Source organism: Thermobia domestica, chromosome 8 (assembly GCF_964235325.1).
Source record: "Thermobia domestica chromosome 8, izTheDome1.hap1.1, whole genome shotgun sequence".
Taxonomy (NCBI): domain Eukaryota; kingdom Metazoa; phylum Arthropoda; class Insecta; order Zygentoma; family Lepismatidae; genus Thermobia; species Thermobia domestica.
This window is the reverse complement of record NC_137461.1, coordinates 54217473-54235876: the sequence shown is the minus strand read 5'-3', so window position 1 is coordinate 54235876 and position 18404 is coordinate 54217473. Positions and strand designations below refer to the sequence as shown.

The following is an 18404-nucleotide window of genomic DNA, read 5'->3' as shown; positions in this document are numbered from 1 at the left end:
TAGCATTCGCTTCCACTTATTTCATCTATAAGAAGACCATTCAGCGGAAATACGACACATGGCTACGGCATTCTCTTGCGAGAGGTTTGCCTCATATCAAGCCAGTCTGAGCATTGGAAATGGTACGTCCCTTGAATTTGACCCGATTTGTTTCTCTGTTCCGCACACTCGAGTGCGATGAAATTCATGGTGCTTGTCGAGTTCAATGTGTAATCTCATTTGCATAAAACCTAACGGAGCGCGCCCCCTCTTTTGAGCGATATACAAAAAAATATGTCAAAAAATATGTGCGCAACGCAAACGGGAAAATTAGGCAATTTTGGAACAGTTCCTCTGATACTCTATTAAGCGGATTTTATTTATGGACAGCAAAATCAAACATTTTCTTTTGCTTGATTTTAATTGTACACATCATGAAACGTGTTTCTACGAAGTTTCAGCTAAATTGAAAATTATGAATTTGCTGAAAATCGCATTTTAAGTTCAAAGTTTACAGTATTGCAAGACATAGAGTATAAACTATTATATAGACGTTTGAGAGAAAACAAAAGTATTGAGCTTAATCGGTAGATAGTAAGCGTCCCTCACACCGGGAAGTGCCACATAATGATATTGACATGTTTTTGGTTTTAAAAGTAGTGCGTAATTGGCCTTTATTTTTGTTTACGCACTGCAACTTCTTGTAGGAAGTCTTGAATGGAAGAGAACTTAGTCCACAAATCTGATTACATAGACATATCATTGGCACTGTTGAAAAAAGTTTTAAAACATCTACAGCTTGTAAAGTGTGTAAAACTGAAGTTACTACCGAGTCAGCATCCTCTCCATCTTATTTAATTGCTTTCGTATAACAGTGAATTAAGTTTTCATTTATGTGCCACAGATAGTACATAAAAATGACCTCACTTATATGGAGACCTGTCATGTAATTCACCATTTACTGATTTCAGATAAGGACATTTCACCTGACGTGAAGACAAATGTTGCTCTGATTTGTCTGCCACTGTTGCTATCTGTGGTACCCATCAAGAGGAACTGTAAGAGGACAACATGGCGCCCATCAAAATTGGAAATACGTGATGGATTCATCACACACATTACATCTGACAGTCACCTGCAGAACACAATTCAACAGAGGAAAGAAAAACTACAAAAACTGGGGGCTACATTTCAGCCTTTGGTTGTTCTTGTGGGTGAGGACATAACGTCAGTTACATGCTCCTATGTCGTCGTCGAGAACACTTTGTACAAATTCAATTCATTACAAAGCGCTGTTGACACATGTTTCAAAATCTTTCATGCTACTAGTGCTAGGTATCCTGAGGAGTCAGAAAGTGTCTGGTTGTTAATGCAAAGGGGATTTTATGGTATTAAAACAGTTCATGATAGAATGACTCAACGTGTTCGGTGTCTCATGTCTGATTTAGGCATAAGTGAACCACAATAAAGATACATAATGTTAACCTGTTTTGCATGTAAAAAGAATTTCAATCGTCCATCTGATATTCAATATCATACAAGAAATGTGTGCAAAAATATGGCAAGAGGTACCATGTTTCCTTGTATACATGAGGGTTGTTACAGGTATTTTTCATATAATAGATCACTGCAAAGACACATATCCAATGTACATAAAAATAAAAAGCAATGTAGTAATAGGAGTAGTAGTGTATTGTTAGCAGACAGTGATGTAACTGTATTGCAGTCACGTGGTAATTTGTCACAGCCTGTTGTAGAGAAAAGTAGTCAAGTTGTCACAAACGATACAGTACAAAATGTAGTGGAGGATCATATGAGTAAATTCATTTCTAAACTGTATGCACATTCAACTTTTAGCCGTTCACATGTACAAGTTGTGGTTGATGGAATGAAATCCTTATTTAGTCACAATGTGAAGAGATCTTTACAAGCAATGGTTTTAGAGCACGCAGGTGTAGAAGAGTTGCCTGGTAAGTTTCAATTAGCTCTTGAAGAAGTTCTCTCAATAGAACCTCTAAACGGGTTTGAAACAGATTACAAGCGTTTACAATATTTTGAGGTATTAGGCACATACATTAGTCCACAGGAAGTTTTAATTGGGGAACGCATGGAAAGAAGACACACGGCTTGTGGTAGCAACATAGAATCTGTTCCTTGTACTATGCAAATGATTCCATTGCGAGTATTATTACAAAAACTTTTCAGTAAGGACTCATTTATACGTGAAACATTGAACTACTTGCAATATTTGAATAACTGTGAAGACAATGGCAGTCCTCTTTTGAACATAATTCATGGTTCTGTATGGAAGAACATGCAGCCTTCACAAGAATACTCAAGACATACATTAGTAGTACCTGTTATTATTTTCTTTGATGATGTTGAAATTGAGAACGCACTGGGGTCACATGCTGGAATTCATAAATTAGGTGCTATATATCTTTCACTTCCACTTCTGCCCCCTTACTATGTGTCACAGTTGAAGAATATTTTCCTTGTATCTTTATTTCATTCAGCTGACAGAACAAAATTTGGAAATGCAGTTACGCTTCAAAAGGTAATAGATGAACTGAATTTCCTAAGAAAAACTGGCGTACAGGTATCAACAAGCTGTTTTAAAGGTGTTGTAAAATTCATTGTTCCTGCTATAACTGGTGACAATTTAGGGTTGAACAGTATTCTGGGTTTTGTTTCAAATTTTGTTGGTAATCACTGTTGCAGGATATGCAATGCAAATACGAACGAATTACAAAAATTAACCACAGAGGTTCCCACTTTGCTCAGGAGTGTTCTGACATATGAAGATCAGTTGTAGGTAAATGATGTATCTAAGACTGGCATAAAGGAGAAATGTGTGTGGTTAAACCTTGAAGGGTTTGACCTGTTTAACAATGTTGCTGTCGACATAATGCATGATTGGTTTGAAGGTTGCTGTCGTTATGTAATGTCATTCATTGTCAATTATTTGGTACAAGAAAGTAAAGCAATTACCATTGAGACTTTGCAAATGAACCTTGCTAACTTTAATTATGGTCCAGATTCCAATTCAAAACCTACAAACTCTATTCAGATTGATGGGGGGAACATAAACATAAAGACGTCAGCTCACGAAATGCTTATTTTGGTGAGGTACTTTGGCCTATTGGTGGGATATTACGTACCCACTAACCATTATGTTTGGCTGTTGTATATTCAATTACGCAAAATTACAGAAAGACTTCTAAATAACAGGGTTTATGATGATACTGTGATTCAACTACAAACTTTGATAGCAGAGTTCAATGAAATGTACTGTTCATTGACAAAATGTCATTTGAAACCAAAGTTTCATTTCCTCACCCACTACCCTGCAATGATGAAAAAATTTGGACCACTGAACCAAATATGGACCATGAGATTTGAAGCAAGACATAGAATTTCAAAGTTCATGGCTAATGTCTCACACAGCAGGGTAAATGTCTGCAAATCAATTGCAATACGAAATCAATTACTCGTTAATGACTTACTTCTTAATAACAATTTGACACATCACATTTCTCATGGAAAAAAGAGGAGGTTTAACAGTGATACAGCAATAGAGGTTAAGCAGAGGTATGCATTACACCCTGAAGCAGACCTTATGTCTGTTACAAAGGTTAAAGTGAAGGGCCATACCTTTTCTTTGTCTTCTACAATTGCACTTGACATTGATGAATCCAATGGACTTCCTGTTTTTGGTCAAGTAAAAGACATTATAATTCATGATGATGATATAATTTTTTCCTGTGTAGCTTTGGACACGATTGCCTTCTATGAACATGTTTTTGCTTACGAGGTCTGTGTAACAAATAACCATCTGTTTGTAAAGTATGATGAGCTGTTAACACCACTGCCACACACTTACACAGTGATGACTGATGGTGTAAAATACATTACACTTCGATGGCCAATTGATTAGAAAACAGTTTGAAATTGGTGAATCTTGTAAACTGGTTGTTGTGTAAACATAAAAGAAACTCAAAATTATCAGTGTTATCATTCTGTATACAGTATATACTTATGAATAATTATGTAATGGTGTTACTAAGTAATCATATTTCATACCTGTAATTCATATTATTAAGCATCAATATTTTAATGAAGTCATATCGTCCTTTCCATGGGTTGTCAACTCACACAGAAGATCTTGTCGATGTTAATTAATTTTAAGTGTATTCTATCATCCTTCTTACAAGGTTTCTTACTGTATATCTTTATATACTTACTACTATTTCGAAACTACTAAAAAGTGGCTTTTTTATTATTTACTTGTGTATAGTTTGCTGATATTTCGCCCTTCATCTGAGAGCATTTTCGAAGCAGGTAATGTTCCATCGATCTTCACATGTTAACCAATTTATAGACTGCAATCCGGTTATCTTCTTTCTTCCCTAAAATATTCACTATATAATTACATGAGCGCAAGAGAGGATGATTCTTAATTAACAAAAGATTGGCTACTTACCATGAATCCTCCCTTGGAATGCCTAAATATTTTTCATACGTTTTGGAACTCGTAGCTGGTTCCTTCCGAACAAGCTGCGAGTTCCGAAACATATGAAAAATATTTAGGTTTTCCAAGGGAGGATTCATGGTAAGTAGCCATTTTTAATTAATATTCACTATGTGGTTTAAATTAATTACAAACATCGTTAAAACTCATTACAATGCTTTTACTTAAACTATACTCTGAATATTATAGCCAAGAAAAAAAAGAGGATCACAGGACTTTAGTATTGGAAATAGGTCAAAATGTAAAGATCGATGGACAATTGCCCTCTTTGAAAATGCTTTCAGGTGAGGGGGGATATATGCACTGCATACACAGGTAAATAATAAAAATGCGACGTTTTAGTAAAATTTATATTAAACCTGTGACTTCTTGGAAGTTCATTGATACAGTGATTTATTTACAAAAAAAAAGAAAAAGAAAGAAAAAAAACTGCAGTAATGGTTAAAAACTAATAGAAAAATACTGCATGGCTGCTGCTGTAGTGAAACACAATTTATTGTGGCTGAAATTAGTATCAAGTAGGTAGATATGCAGCAACAGTGTCAAGAAGTGGATGACTTGAACTGTTTAAAGTTAACCAACATCGACAAGGTCATCTAAGTGCTTGGATAGCCCATAATAAGGGCAATAGGAGGAACTCAATGATGAAAATGCTTTGTTTCACAACGTCTTGCACTGTCGTCAAGAGAATATATAACCTCAATACAAAGCAACTGTATTCAAAATTAAATATATCTAGTGACTATTATCATTTCAGTGTAAATGTGAGAAAATTGTAGTAGTTTCAGAATGGTGTTTAAGACAAACGTACAGTAATATTAAAGCAGAATTTAAGACCATACAAGTGTACTGTTGTTCTATGAGAAGATGTCCCAAGGGAAGAGGAGTAAACACCAAATATATATGTATAAGGACTCTTGGTAAAGTATTTTTCTTTGTAAAAGCAGATGTGACATGATAAAATACATGTGAAATAAATAAGCACAAAAAATTTTATTTAAAAAACACCAGTAAATTATATGCTGCACACGTGTTCTTCCATTTACATCGTACAGACATATGGAAACCACTAGCTTATTCAATGTTTATTTGTATTTAGGTACAGATTAAATAGACATCCATTTGACATGGTTAGCAACAGAAGTGTTGTGTAGTTTTGGATATTTTATAAATTTAGATTGTTACATATGTTTGATGGTTAATGGAAGCTATACTTGTCTACTGCACATATATATATGTGTGTGTGTGTGTTTTGCAAATAAAGCATTGAAGTGACATATAAATTGCTCTCTTAAATTCATACGTATATATCTCCTATTTACATATGGTGAAAAGGCAGTTAACTATAAAGGTAACCAAGAAAGTTCTGTCGCTTTTTTGTGGAGGTCTGTGTTCATTGGCTCTCACACCGTGAGCTGAATGCCAATGGAGATAAAGCGAAGATCAGTTATTGGTGTGGTATATCCAACATACTAGCGGTGTGGTAGTTCAGTTACACCGTGAACTTACATAAGGACAGAGTGAACATGGGTCTTCTACAGAGCGTAATAAGGGCGTGTATGCTGTAACGCTGCTGCAGCGGGACAGAAAATATGCCAGGCCTTTGGTGAGGATGTCATAACTACGCGGAGAGTGCAGCAGTGATTTAACAAGTTAAGGACGGTGACGAAACACTCGAAGATGCACCACGTGCCGGAAGTCCAACACATGTACAAAATGAAGATCTTCAGGCAGCAATTGAGAACAATGGCCAGACATGTGAGGAACTGGGACTACAATTCAGTATGAGTGGAGAAATCATTCGGCAGCTTGGCGGAGAAACCATCTCCATCAGCTTGGGAAGTACTACAAGTTGGGTCGACGGGTCCACATGATTTTACTCCGGACCAGAAGGCAACGCGAGCAAACACCTGTGTTTCTGTGCTGTCTCGTCTGAGGAATGAGCCATTTTTTGGACAGGGTGTTTACATGTGATGAGAAGTGCGTCCTGTACGAAGCTCCACGGTCCTATCATCATTAGTTAGCATCCTGTGAACTGGTTCCAAACAGCTGATTCCAGCACTGCACCAGAAGATTCTTCTGTGTGATTGGTGAACTGCTCGCGGCATCGTGCATCTGGAACTGTTACCAGCTGATCAGAGCATCAATGTAACTGTGTACTGTTAGTAATTGAGGCGTGTTCAAGAAAACCTGAAAACTGTGGAGCCAGCACTTCTAAATCGCAAAGTTTTTCTCCTGTTACAGAACAACGCTAAGCCCCATGTGGCTAGGATGACCCGGAACACGATTTTCCGCCTTGGATGGGAAACACGTGCATCCGACATACTCCCCGAACACGGCACCGTCCCATTATCACCTGTTGTACACGACTGTACATTTTTTAGTACAGAAAAGCAGGTACTGATAAGATAAATTTACATTATGTACTGTAACCACTTCAAGATTTTGTGACTATGTTTCATGTAAATATGTGCACTTTTGCCATGGTGAACAATTTCCTTCATGGAAATAACTCTATATTGTAATACATCCACGTACTTCCTTCTATTCTTCATATGTACATTGCAATATTACATTCCATACTTAACCTAATGTGTACAGGATGGTTCAAAACTTAAATCATCAAACTGTTTAGTAAGCCTCAATGATGTCGAATTATTGTGTATGTTATATTGACGCTGGAAATTGACTTTTTTCTTTTAAAAAAATATATTTACTTTAGCAGTGTCAAGAATTAGCAGTGTGAAGCACAACGCCGAACAACGACATTCGTTACATTTTAGATTTATAGAAGTACGAGAAAAACTTGCAGAATATTTCAGGAGAACAATGAAAAAAAAAATCAGCAGATAGCGACATTTATCGGAGTAATAGAAGCAAAATAGCGCCAATTAAACGTGCCTGCATGAAAGAACGGGAAGGTTTTCTTGAAAGCACTAAAATGTAACATATACCGTTGTTCGGCTCGGTGCTTCAATTGGTAAAGAGTTTTGAGAAACATTCATGAAAATCGAGTTTTTTTCTACTGGGTAATTAGAAAGAATATTTGTAAGTAGACCAAATCCTGGCCTTTTGACTAGCTACCAGTACTTTAAATAACATTATTAAACATTGTGTGTACCTGACGAAGTTGATTCTACTTGAAGTCATAATTTGCATTGAAATGGTATGTATAATTTGAACTAGGTACATACAATGCTTAATTATGTAATACAAAGCACCGGTTGCTAGTCAAAAGGCCAGAATTTTGTGTACTTACAAATATTCTTTCTAACTGCAGTAAGGAATGTATCGATTCTTACAATGTTTTTCAAAATTACTTTTTTTAAAATTAAACATATTTACTTTGAAGAAAAGGTTACTCTCCGAACTAAATAGTGTCATTAACCTGCACAATATTCAAGACACTATTGATGGTTTCCAAGCAGTTCAATGACTTAAAGGTTTTGAAGCATCCTGCACACATTAACTTCAGTATGGAAAGCAATGTTGTAACATACGTATAAAGAATAGTAGGAAGTACATGACTACATTACAATACAGAGATATTTCCATGAAATCATTTATTTTTCCACGGTCAGAAGGCACATATTTACATGAAGGTATGTCACAAATTCCGGAAGTAATTACTTATTGCATGTTATGTAATTTTATTTCATCAGGAGAACCTGGATTTTTTGTCCTGAAAACATGCATTTTGTACGTACTGTAAGTATACATTTCCTAGATGCAATGTTTCCAGCACCAATTTTTATGGCATAAAGTCCGTAGTATACGTATGATTTGCAGGAATTCCTGTTACATGAACTATAGTGGATGTACTAATTATCCAAATGATCAGTAACTAATATAATTTCTTCAAAATGCGTACGTACAATTATTCATTCTGAAGGAGTATATTTCAGTCCTATGTAGTGGAGTTTACATTCTATCAGTACTTTTGTGCAGTAATTACTGCAAGCTTTACTACGCTGCTTGGAGAAATTGTCTTTATACACATGGGAAAAGACATTGCGGGATTGGGTTTTAGTCTTAATTTCATTACTTTCGTCCCTGACTGATTGCAAGCTTTTCATTATACTATGGTAATAAAGTCCATGCATAAGGACAACAATACAGTCAAAGCATGTATTCGTATCCTTTCGTCATGGCATTTTCACAGTAGCGAATGCAGATTTAACTGGACTATACAGTGCTTAAGACTCCGCATACAGATTTAAATGCAGTCACGGACGGAGTTTCCACCATTCCTTCATGTGATTTTTCCACGTTTGCCTCGATAAATGTCTAGCAACACCTGGAAATATAACATTCCTGTTTTGTAATTTTTCCATTCCACTTGAGTTTTAACATGACCGGTAATGGTGTCGCTCCATTATTCCTGTTATTAACTATGACGTCATATCTTTAATAAGTTCTGACGTCATCATTTTTATCTGGAAAAGTAAGGAGAAAATATACGTAGAACGGACAAGAACAATTAACATTCTCGGTAATGTTGGAAAGTCATTCTTACGAAAGGTCCTAAAAATCACTTGAATTTACGTACTTTTTATCCGTAATTTTTTCTCAGTGTTGATACTGTAATGATAAGTGCTTAGAGGGGGTCATATATGAACTGTTACTGTATAAGTTCGAACTCGGATATAACGCTGCAGCAGCTACCCGAAACTTTTGTAATAGAAAAGAGTGAAGCAAGTGAGTATAGTGAAGGACAACAGTGCAAATCGTTGGTTTCAGAAATGTCGTATAGGTTGTAAAGCTGTCGAAGATCAGCCAAGGTCCAGCCGCCCCAGAATAACATATTCTGAAGTCATAAGACACCTATCGAGAAAAATCCATTCACCTGTCATTGAGGCAACCAATTCGGCATGTTTTAGTCCACTATAGTGTGTCGCGTTCACGAACTCGAGAAAATCATTCCACATGAGTTGACCTCACGTTAGGTCCAAAGGTGAGTGAATATGAGCTGACAATTGCTGCAAACTCCGTTTGATGTATTCTTCCTGAAATGGATTTTCACATATGGCTAAAAACGGATTACTTTTGATACCCGAGCAAGCAAGAATAATGGTTGAGCAGGAGCTAACTTGTAAACCTCAAAGGGGACCATTTCGGGCGTCAAGTTGATTCTTAATAGTCGTTCCATTAATGCCGACTTCTATTCCGAACAGTCAGAGCGCATGTAACTCTCACTACATCAAAAATAGCCCTCATTGGTAAACGAAAAGCTAGTCTTGCTGCAACAGGGTAACGCAAAAAGACACTCGGCTCAAAAAACGCAACAAATATATCAGGAACTTGATGCATCAAATTGATGCTACACGTAACATATAGCTTTTAACTTTACTCCTTTGGTTTACTGCCTATTTCAGTTTATGGCCTACTTCCTGAAATTATGATGCTTTACCAACTAATAGGAGGTGGTAACAGGACTGACTGACTTGTTTGCCTGTTAGGACAAGAGAAAGTATTCGCGAGAGAATTAGGAACTGGCAGGAACTGGTAATACTGCTGCTGCGGATACTCATACAAGAGAGTCTATACTTTCCATGTTAATTTGCTTTCATTGTACTGTAACAAATACAGGTATGTTGTGTACCAGGATGTCGCAAGATTTATGAACCACTCTTGTAGAATAAAATAATTAATTTGTTGCATCTCTCTTTTAAGGAAAATACCCTTGTAAATTGTAAAAAACTCAATCTAACCAGTCTGGATTGTGTACTATTTGCCTATTCAATGCAAATATAATTACGAATTTTCAGGATGCTTGTTTATCATTTACGAGAAATTATCGAAGTGAAAGGAGAGTTACAAGGTGATTCAAACAGAAACGCCATGAGATCGACAGCGTTACATACAGATGGTGATCACAAAAATGGAAACACCTGAACGAGATTGCAACTTACCAGATTAATATGGTGTCGGGCCACCTTTCGCCTTCAGAACAGCCTTGATGCGATGTGGGATGGAGGCATAGAGGTCGTGAATGGTAGCAAGTGGAATTTTACACCATTCCTCGTGAAGGGTATCGGCCAGTTCTCTGAGAGAGGATGGAGGTGGAAATCATCGCCGGAGTCGTGTTTCCAAGACGGAGCACAGATGTTCAATTATGTTGAGATCTGGGGATTGGGCGGGCCAGGGGAGGTGTTGAACTTCATCCCGATGTTCCTCAAACCACGCTGCAACAACGCCAGCTGTGTGAATGGGTGCATTATCATCCTGGAAGATGGCGTCATTGTACGGGAACAAGATCCGGACCATAGAATGCAAGCGGTGTCTTAAAATTGAGACATAATCGTTGGCAGTGATTCATCCGCTAAGTGTGACCACAGGACTCAATGAAAACCATGATAAGGCGGCCCACAGCATCACCGAGCCGCCGTTATGTTTCACAGTTGGGCGGAGACACTGCAGATCATAAGCTTCTTTGGGCGTTCTCCACACATAAACACGGCCCGTGGTTGGGAATAGGATGAAGGATGACTCACCCGACCATATCACACGTTTCCAGCCCTCAACGGTCCAAGTTGCATGGTTGCGGCACCATTTGCGGCGTGCGAAAACGTTATGGTCCCTGATGAGCGGTTTGGCCCATGCAACACGACACCATAAGTTCATGTCATGTAATTCGGGGCGGACTGTGATTGTCGAAACAGAGTGGGGGAGGTGCTGATTGAGTTCCTCCGTCACTTGCTCCACAGTGGCACGACAGTTCTGCGTGACAATGCGCTTTAATACCCGGCGTGACCTGTCACTCATGATTTTCTTCCGCCCACTGTTCCGATTCCCCTATGTGGTTTTCCCGTGTGTTGTGTAGGCCGTCATCACCTTCGACATTGTCCCACGCGACACACCTATCACAGTAGCCACTGCCGTCACACTCACTTTACATAACTGCGCACTAACAATTTGCCCTCTTTGAAAATTTGAGAGGTCTCCCATTTTACACTACCTCCGTCTGCTGCAGCCACTGGACACTGCAATTTCCACTGCGCCTGACGTAGTATGGAGACCGACCTAACACACCACCACCAGCGGTCCAGCGCTGCGGGCGCCACGACACCACTGCCAACCCATACATCTGACATGTTGCCAACTACAGGTGTTTCCATTTTTCTGATCACCATCTCTATATCTCAATGAAATGAAATGAAATCTTTCAGTTTTACGTCCCATTGTTATGCCAGCTAGGCTAAAGGAGACGGTGATGATGAGGAATGAAGTGGTGGAATGAAACGTGAGAACCCCGAGAAAACCCACGCACACGGTGTTTGTCCACCACAAAGTTCACTTGGCGCAGGCTGGAATAAAACCAAGGACCCCATGCACCAGAGCCATCGCGGCCCCATATATATACCTCTGGTCTACACCTATCCAATGAGAGCTTCCGAGTATCAGTTGCACTACGGTTGGGAGCAGATATACGTGAACCACACCACTGCCCCATTTGTAACACCTTTGTAGATAAAAAAGGATTACATGGTTTGTCGTGCAAAAGCAGCGCAGGCAGACACCCACGTCATTCAAGTGTAAATGATATAATATTAAGAGCATTAATATCAGCAGGGATCCCAGCAGTGAGGGAACCGATTGGATGCAGCCGATCTGACGGAAAAAGACCCGATGGTATGACATTAGTACCTTGAAAGAAAGGAAAGGCATTGATTTGGGACTTCACATGTTCAGACACCTATGCCCCCTCCAACCTACAATATGCCTCAGTACAAGCTGGACTCGTAGCTGCTCGAAGAGCGAAAGAAAAAAGGAATAAATATAGCAATCTAATCGATAACTATTGCTTTGTCGCAATAGCAATTGAGTCTAGCGGTTCTTGGGAAGGAGGAGGCCTGAAATTTATAAAAGAAATCGGCCACCGTCTATCAATTAAATCAGGAGATAATCGAGCAAAAAGTTTCCTGATTCAACGCATAAGCATAGCCATTCAACGTGGGAACGTGTCGGCTATAATGGGAACGTTACCCACTAGTAAAGAGCTAGAAGTCGTCTTTCTTCTGTAATTGCGGAGAAGGGAGGTTAGGAGAAAAAACAAACATCATTGGTGCATCAATTTATGTAGCAACCGAGCAAGGAGTATGAAGAGACAGCTCACAGTCCATAAGTTTATATATATGAGTGAGGTATTCTGCCATACAATTTATCTTACTACTATCATCCGCAATGTTAATCAGTAAATGAAAATAAATTATACGATTTACTGTCAACCTTCCAGTGTTGCGAAACTATTTACAATTGCTGACAGAATTTTACGGTCAACTGTTAAAAAACTATTTCAAATTCGTATATTTTCCTTTATCACAAAAATTACTAAACAGTGATCAAAAGCATCTTCTATTAACGCAATGAAACCATTAAGAATACGATTATTCAATTTTGGTTTATGAAAATAGTAGGTCAAGTTTTACAAATACTGGTATAAAGACATTATTATGAAAATAAGTTATAAACATACACATGCTCTCTGGAAAGACCCAATCAGGTTGCCTGCTGAGAGATTCGAACGTGTGGGTTTCCAGTTACAAACCAAGAACATTTCGAGTTCATCTGCGCTTATTTCATTTATTACTATTATTAATGGCTATTATTATCGCCTATTATTATTATTATTATTATTATTATTATTATTATTATTATTATTATTATTATTATATTGTTCAAAAATATATAGTACCAAAGTTTTCTTATTGACGAGATATAACAAATCTTAAAGCAAGAAGCAACATAATGGACCTATCCAGTTTCAGTGTTGTAAACAGACTTTGGAGGAGATGGCTGAAATTCAGTTTAAATATAGAAGAGACTATGTAGATTCTATAGTCGAAAAGCAAATTGTTCTAAAATGGATGGGACATACTCAAAAACAGCACGAAACATTAATATCAATGGAAAATCAATGAAAAACAGATAATTGCTCCACTTATCTCAAAACAATGAGATAGCTGAAATTCAGCTCCAATGAAGAAGAGACTAGTAGAGTGTATATTCGAAAAGCAAATTATCCTAAAATGGATAGAACATAGTCAACAATTACACAACATTGCCATTAATATCAATGGAAAAATCCATGCAAAACAAGTACTTCCTCCAGTTATCTAAAAAAATCAAAAGAGGAAGATGGCTGAAAATTAGACTAAATATAGAACAGACTATGCAGATTCTACATTCAGAAGAGAAATTGTCCTAAAATGGATTAAACATAGTCAAAAAACTCACGAAACATGGCAAACTCAATTGTAAAATCACTGAAGAAAATGAAGTCGTCCACATATTTCCTGTACCAAAAACTGTAATAAGGAGATGGCTAATAGAAAGCTTATTGCAAACACATAGTGAAGAACTTAGAAATTATGTATAGCACGTAGGATAAATACGGATAGAACATTGTTAGAAGTCAAGTTCTTTGAGTAAAATAAATAATAATGATAAAAGTATATGCATCTCCTTCAAACTACCAAGGGCGATCCACGCGGAGGTTACATGCTTATATCTTGATTTGGAATACCCAGACTCGATTTAGCACGCAACGTTGACTTTTGGTCTGATCACGTGACACAGTCTGGTGCTTATCGCAAACCGGATAGGTCATTTGATTTTTTGATTCATTAATGTATTTATTAACAAATTTTCATTATGGTGTGAATCCATTTCTTACTGGAAACAACTAAAAAACATAAATGGAACATGTTTTTCATTTATGCAATCATATTTCAGAATTTGTTTCTTCTGACAGAGATGAAACACTAAAGAAACTTCAGTCAAATATCTGTCCATGAGAATTGAACTCTGATTGAGAGTTGATCTCATTTGAAATGTGACATTGGTAACCTACATATAAATTAGTTCGATATATAATAAATAAGTGCAATATGCATAGAAAATCGTGATTTTCCTTACATACGAAAAACTTTCGTTTTGATTCTGTGTAAGCAGACTTTCAAGAGCTATGTCAGACCAATTTAGGACAATGCTTACGCTACTGTTGAATGAATGATTTCAAGTCTTTTCAAGCTTAAACTCCCAACAACAACGCTATTGTTTTGAAACCAACCTGCAGAAGATTCGTGGAAAGAGATTAGTGAAATCGATAAAGAGCAATTTGCGGTCTCTATATGAAAATACACAGGTAATTACCCGTTTATAAATCCTTCTTAATTGGTTGTCCGCATGTATGAGAATTGTAAGTGAGCGAAGATAACTTGAAAGAGGATTAGTATTATTCAATTCAGATTAATGTCCGACTTCTCAGTATTGTAGACCACTTATTTATAAGCCTTTTCATTGTGTCTCGATAAAGTTTCTTGACGTTAAGGTTTAGCAATGTTCAGTTAAAGTGGCTCTCAGGTTCACTTATATCTATTTTAATACTTTAAATACACAAATGAGATATTGTTTTTTGTTTTCCTGATAACAATGTATTGTTATAGAAATTACGCCCAATACCCACTTAATAAGCTTTTTTCCTTTTAACAACTAAACTGCCACTAAAGCATTCTTGTTCCAAGTTTACAGAAACGAATTATTGAAAGTTAAAAACCACGTGATTTCTGAAGAACACAAACGATATAACACAATAAATGTATCTTGCAGAAATTGATACAAACATTATTGAATTACCTTTTATGATTGTTATATTCTATCAATTTGTCTTCTTCTACACTACTATTATGAAAATGATAAGGACCAATGAAGTAAACGGTCCCCGATGAGAACACTCGCTCGATAAAAATGTAAAAATGCTTTCAAGCTACCCATCCTGAGTGATGTCTTAGTCATTCGCTCCAGGCAAATGCCGGGACGGTACCTAGCATATAAGTCCCAGGCCGCTTCCTTCGTTCCCAAAACCTTTTCTCCTTCCCTTTTCTTGGATACTGTGATCGCCGAGGGACGTCATCTCTCATACTTTATGGGCTAACTTGGCCGTAGGTACCGAAAGCCAAGAAATCTAATTCTTAAATCCCTAAGAACCCAACCATGAATCTTAGTTGCGTATATAATATAGTAATTGTAATAAATTGCAAAGTTATTTAAAATAAAATGTTTAGTATGATAAAAATTGTTTCTAAATCATTAACATATCATACTATGAAATACAAAGTTAAAATGATACGTTCACACATTCATTCTATTACACTGATCTACATATGAAAACTTTTTTTCTGCTGACTGAGTTATTTGACTTGTTTTTTAATAAATCAAGGTCGCTGATTCCAGTGGTGTTATTAGTTTTTGCCTATCACGTCAGAATTTTACACAATCTGATCATACTTACACTGACAGAATTTCTTATTTGTTCCATATATCTTAGTAAGAAACTTACATTAAATATTGTACTATTGCCTTAATATTAATATAAATACGGAACAAGTTACGCTAAAGTTACTGACACCCACCTATACATATTATACTATATATATATATATATATATATATATATATATATATATATATATATAGGACCTATACAATTTGATGAGCAATATGATGTTTATGGTTCCAGAATATTAAGCATGGAGTAGTTTTACGAACCTATTTGTCATAATGAATTTAGACTTGATAGAAAGTTAAGCAAATCCAATACATTTTTAAATTTCATTTACGACCTCAAGCTGATAAATGCACACAACAAAATAACACAACGTGCTTACCTACTTAGGCAAAAATCTTCGTTTCTTTGATTTTCTGGAGTGAGTGGCCTCCGGAACGTCACGCTGCAAGCACCAGCGATAGTTCGCCATCATGTTTTCGTTCTACTTTCCCTGTACCGGTTCCCCATGGTTTTGATATCCTGGTGAAATCGTTCACCCTGTTCTTCACTAAGGGCACCAAAATTGGAAGGAAAATAGTCTAGATGGCTGTGTAGGAAGTTAAGCTTCACACTCATTTACTCCTAACTTCTGAAATGTGGCCAACAAATTTTCAACAAGTTCCTCGTAGACGCCCGCTTTAAAGTCCCTATTAAGTTTAAAACAACGGCACACAAAGCATCCCATGCATCTCTTTTTGTGGAGTTCATGGTTTGTAAGAACTCGTCAAAAATACCAGCTTTCACTTTCTCCTGTGTCACTGTAGGAAATTTCGAGTAAATGTATTTGAATCAAGCACTATCCTGATTCAAAGCTTTTACATACGGTTTCATTAATCCCAGCTTTATGTGTAGTGGAGGGAGTAACACTTTCTTAGGGTCGTTCTGGATGTTTTTCTCTCCCACTTCAAAATCTACACTGGCAGGCCACAATCTTCGTACCCAGTGTTCATTCCTTGCACGGCTGTCCCATAAACAAATAAAGCAAGGATATTTCGTAAACCCTGCTTGTTGGCCCAGTAATATTGAAATTACCTTGAGGTCCCCACACACAAGCCATCTATCATTCTCAGAATTTATCTTCTCAAGGAGCATTTTCAATGTTTGGTAGCTTTCCTTCAAATGTATGGTGTGATCAACAAGAATGGATGCCAACTTATTGCCATTATGCATCAATACACACTTTAAACTCCTCTTCAAAAAGTAAATAAAGAGCCTCCATTCATTTGCATCATAATCACATCCCATAGCTTCAATTAGTCTTTTTACGTCTGAACAATACACAAGTTCTTCACCTTTTTGAAAATATTGTAATGGATGCTTCTCTCTGTCCCAATATACGATAGGTGTTCCTGGTGCAACATATTCCTTTCTTTCAGTCTTGAACCCAGCAATTCTGCTGATGCTTTTGGTAGAGCAAGGTCGAGAATTAAATCATTTAATTCTGATTGAGTGAAGGGTTTGCATGAATTGCATTCATCAGACACCACAAAATCCTCGTCACTTCGTTCTGTATTTGTGTTGACAGAGCAATCGTCATCATCACTGGAACTTGCAAACGTGCTGCATGTAGGGGATAGGAATTTCATTACTGTGAGGAATAGGTCTTATAGCAGAGTAAATATCAGGATGCTGAATAGTAGTCTATGTTTAGATTTCCTGCTCATACCAGATAATTTACCATATAAAAATAGCAGTCATGATTTTGATGCTCTTGCCACAGCATTGGGATTCCAAAACTAAGGCTTGTTCTTCGACTCTTGCTCCATTGTCCGAGATTTTCTACACAGGTCCTGCATACTTTATTTGGTGCCCATGGTTTATCTTGGTCTCCCAATTTAATTCCAAAATATGCATGATACACTTTTCGTATAAATTCCGAAATACCTGTATTTGTTCATTGTTTCGGGGCTGTGAAAGAACCACAAATATAGCAAAATATATCCGGATCGTTCTTACACTTTCTACAAATAGATGTCATGTTATTTAAACTCGGTACAGCTGCTACCTTCATCAGAATGTGTGTAGTCTACACTATAGTAGTTGTAATCCTGTAGATATCACTACACCAATACAGTGCACCAATACGAGAAATAACCAGATCAGTAAATGTTTGCAAAACTTCCACAAAATTCTAGCACACCTTTCGCAATCAGTTAACTCGCCGTGTTTTCCATAAACAAAGAGTGCAGGGTAATTCGTCACCCTGCATAAAAATTCAGCTGCAAGAGCTCCCTTATTTCAACCCTTTACATACGTAGTATCCTCTTCAATTTTAATTCAACTTGATTTTGAATTACCTATACTTTAATATATTCTTTAATTCTTACGTAATAATTCGTAAAATTAAACGTAACAGTGTATGTGCTGCCATCTTGTGACATCCTGTAGAAATACGTTACGATTAATGGTTCTAAAGCATACATGAAATATTAGATAAAATTTCATTTTGTGAAAATACCTGACGTGATAGAGAAAAACGCATTTCAGTTTTGAATTTAGTACACTCGAATTATTAAAGAACAGCTAGTAGCCTCCAGTCAGCAAAATTGATGTAGACCAGTGTAA

At 37.0% G+C, this 18404-nt stretch overlaps 2 protein-coding genes across 2 annotated transcripts; both read left to right on the top strand.

The window, feature by feature from the left end:
* Positions 1-1537: 1537 nt before the first annotated feature.
* LOC145692136 (uncharacterized) lies at positions 1538-2794 on the top strand. Its single transcript, XM_081767436.1, has one exon. The coding sequence runs from the start codon at positions 1538-1540 to the stop codon at positions 2792-2794; it is 1257 nt and encodes a 418-aa protein (XP_081623562.1).
* Positions 2795-2887: 93 nt separating this feature from the next.
* Positions 2888-3916, top strand: LOC145692135 (uncharacterized). Its single transcript, XM_081767435.1, has one exon. It carries the CDS (start codon positions 2888-2890, stop codon positions 3914-3916), a length of 1029 nt encoding a protein of 342 aa, XP_081623561.1.
* The last annotated feature ends 14488 nt before the right edge of the window (positions 3917-18404 follow it).

What these genes read in the sequence shown, in the direction of transcription:
- LOC145692135 (XM_081767435.1), top strand. Translation starts at nt 2,888, where the DNA reads ATGCATGATTGGTTTGAAGGTTGCTGTCGTTATGTAATGTCATTCATT.
- LOC145692136 (XM_081767436.1), top strand. Translation starts at nt 1,538, where the DNA reads ATGGCAAGAGGTACCATGTTTCCTTGTATACATGAGGGTTGTTACAGG.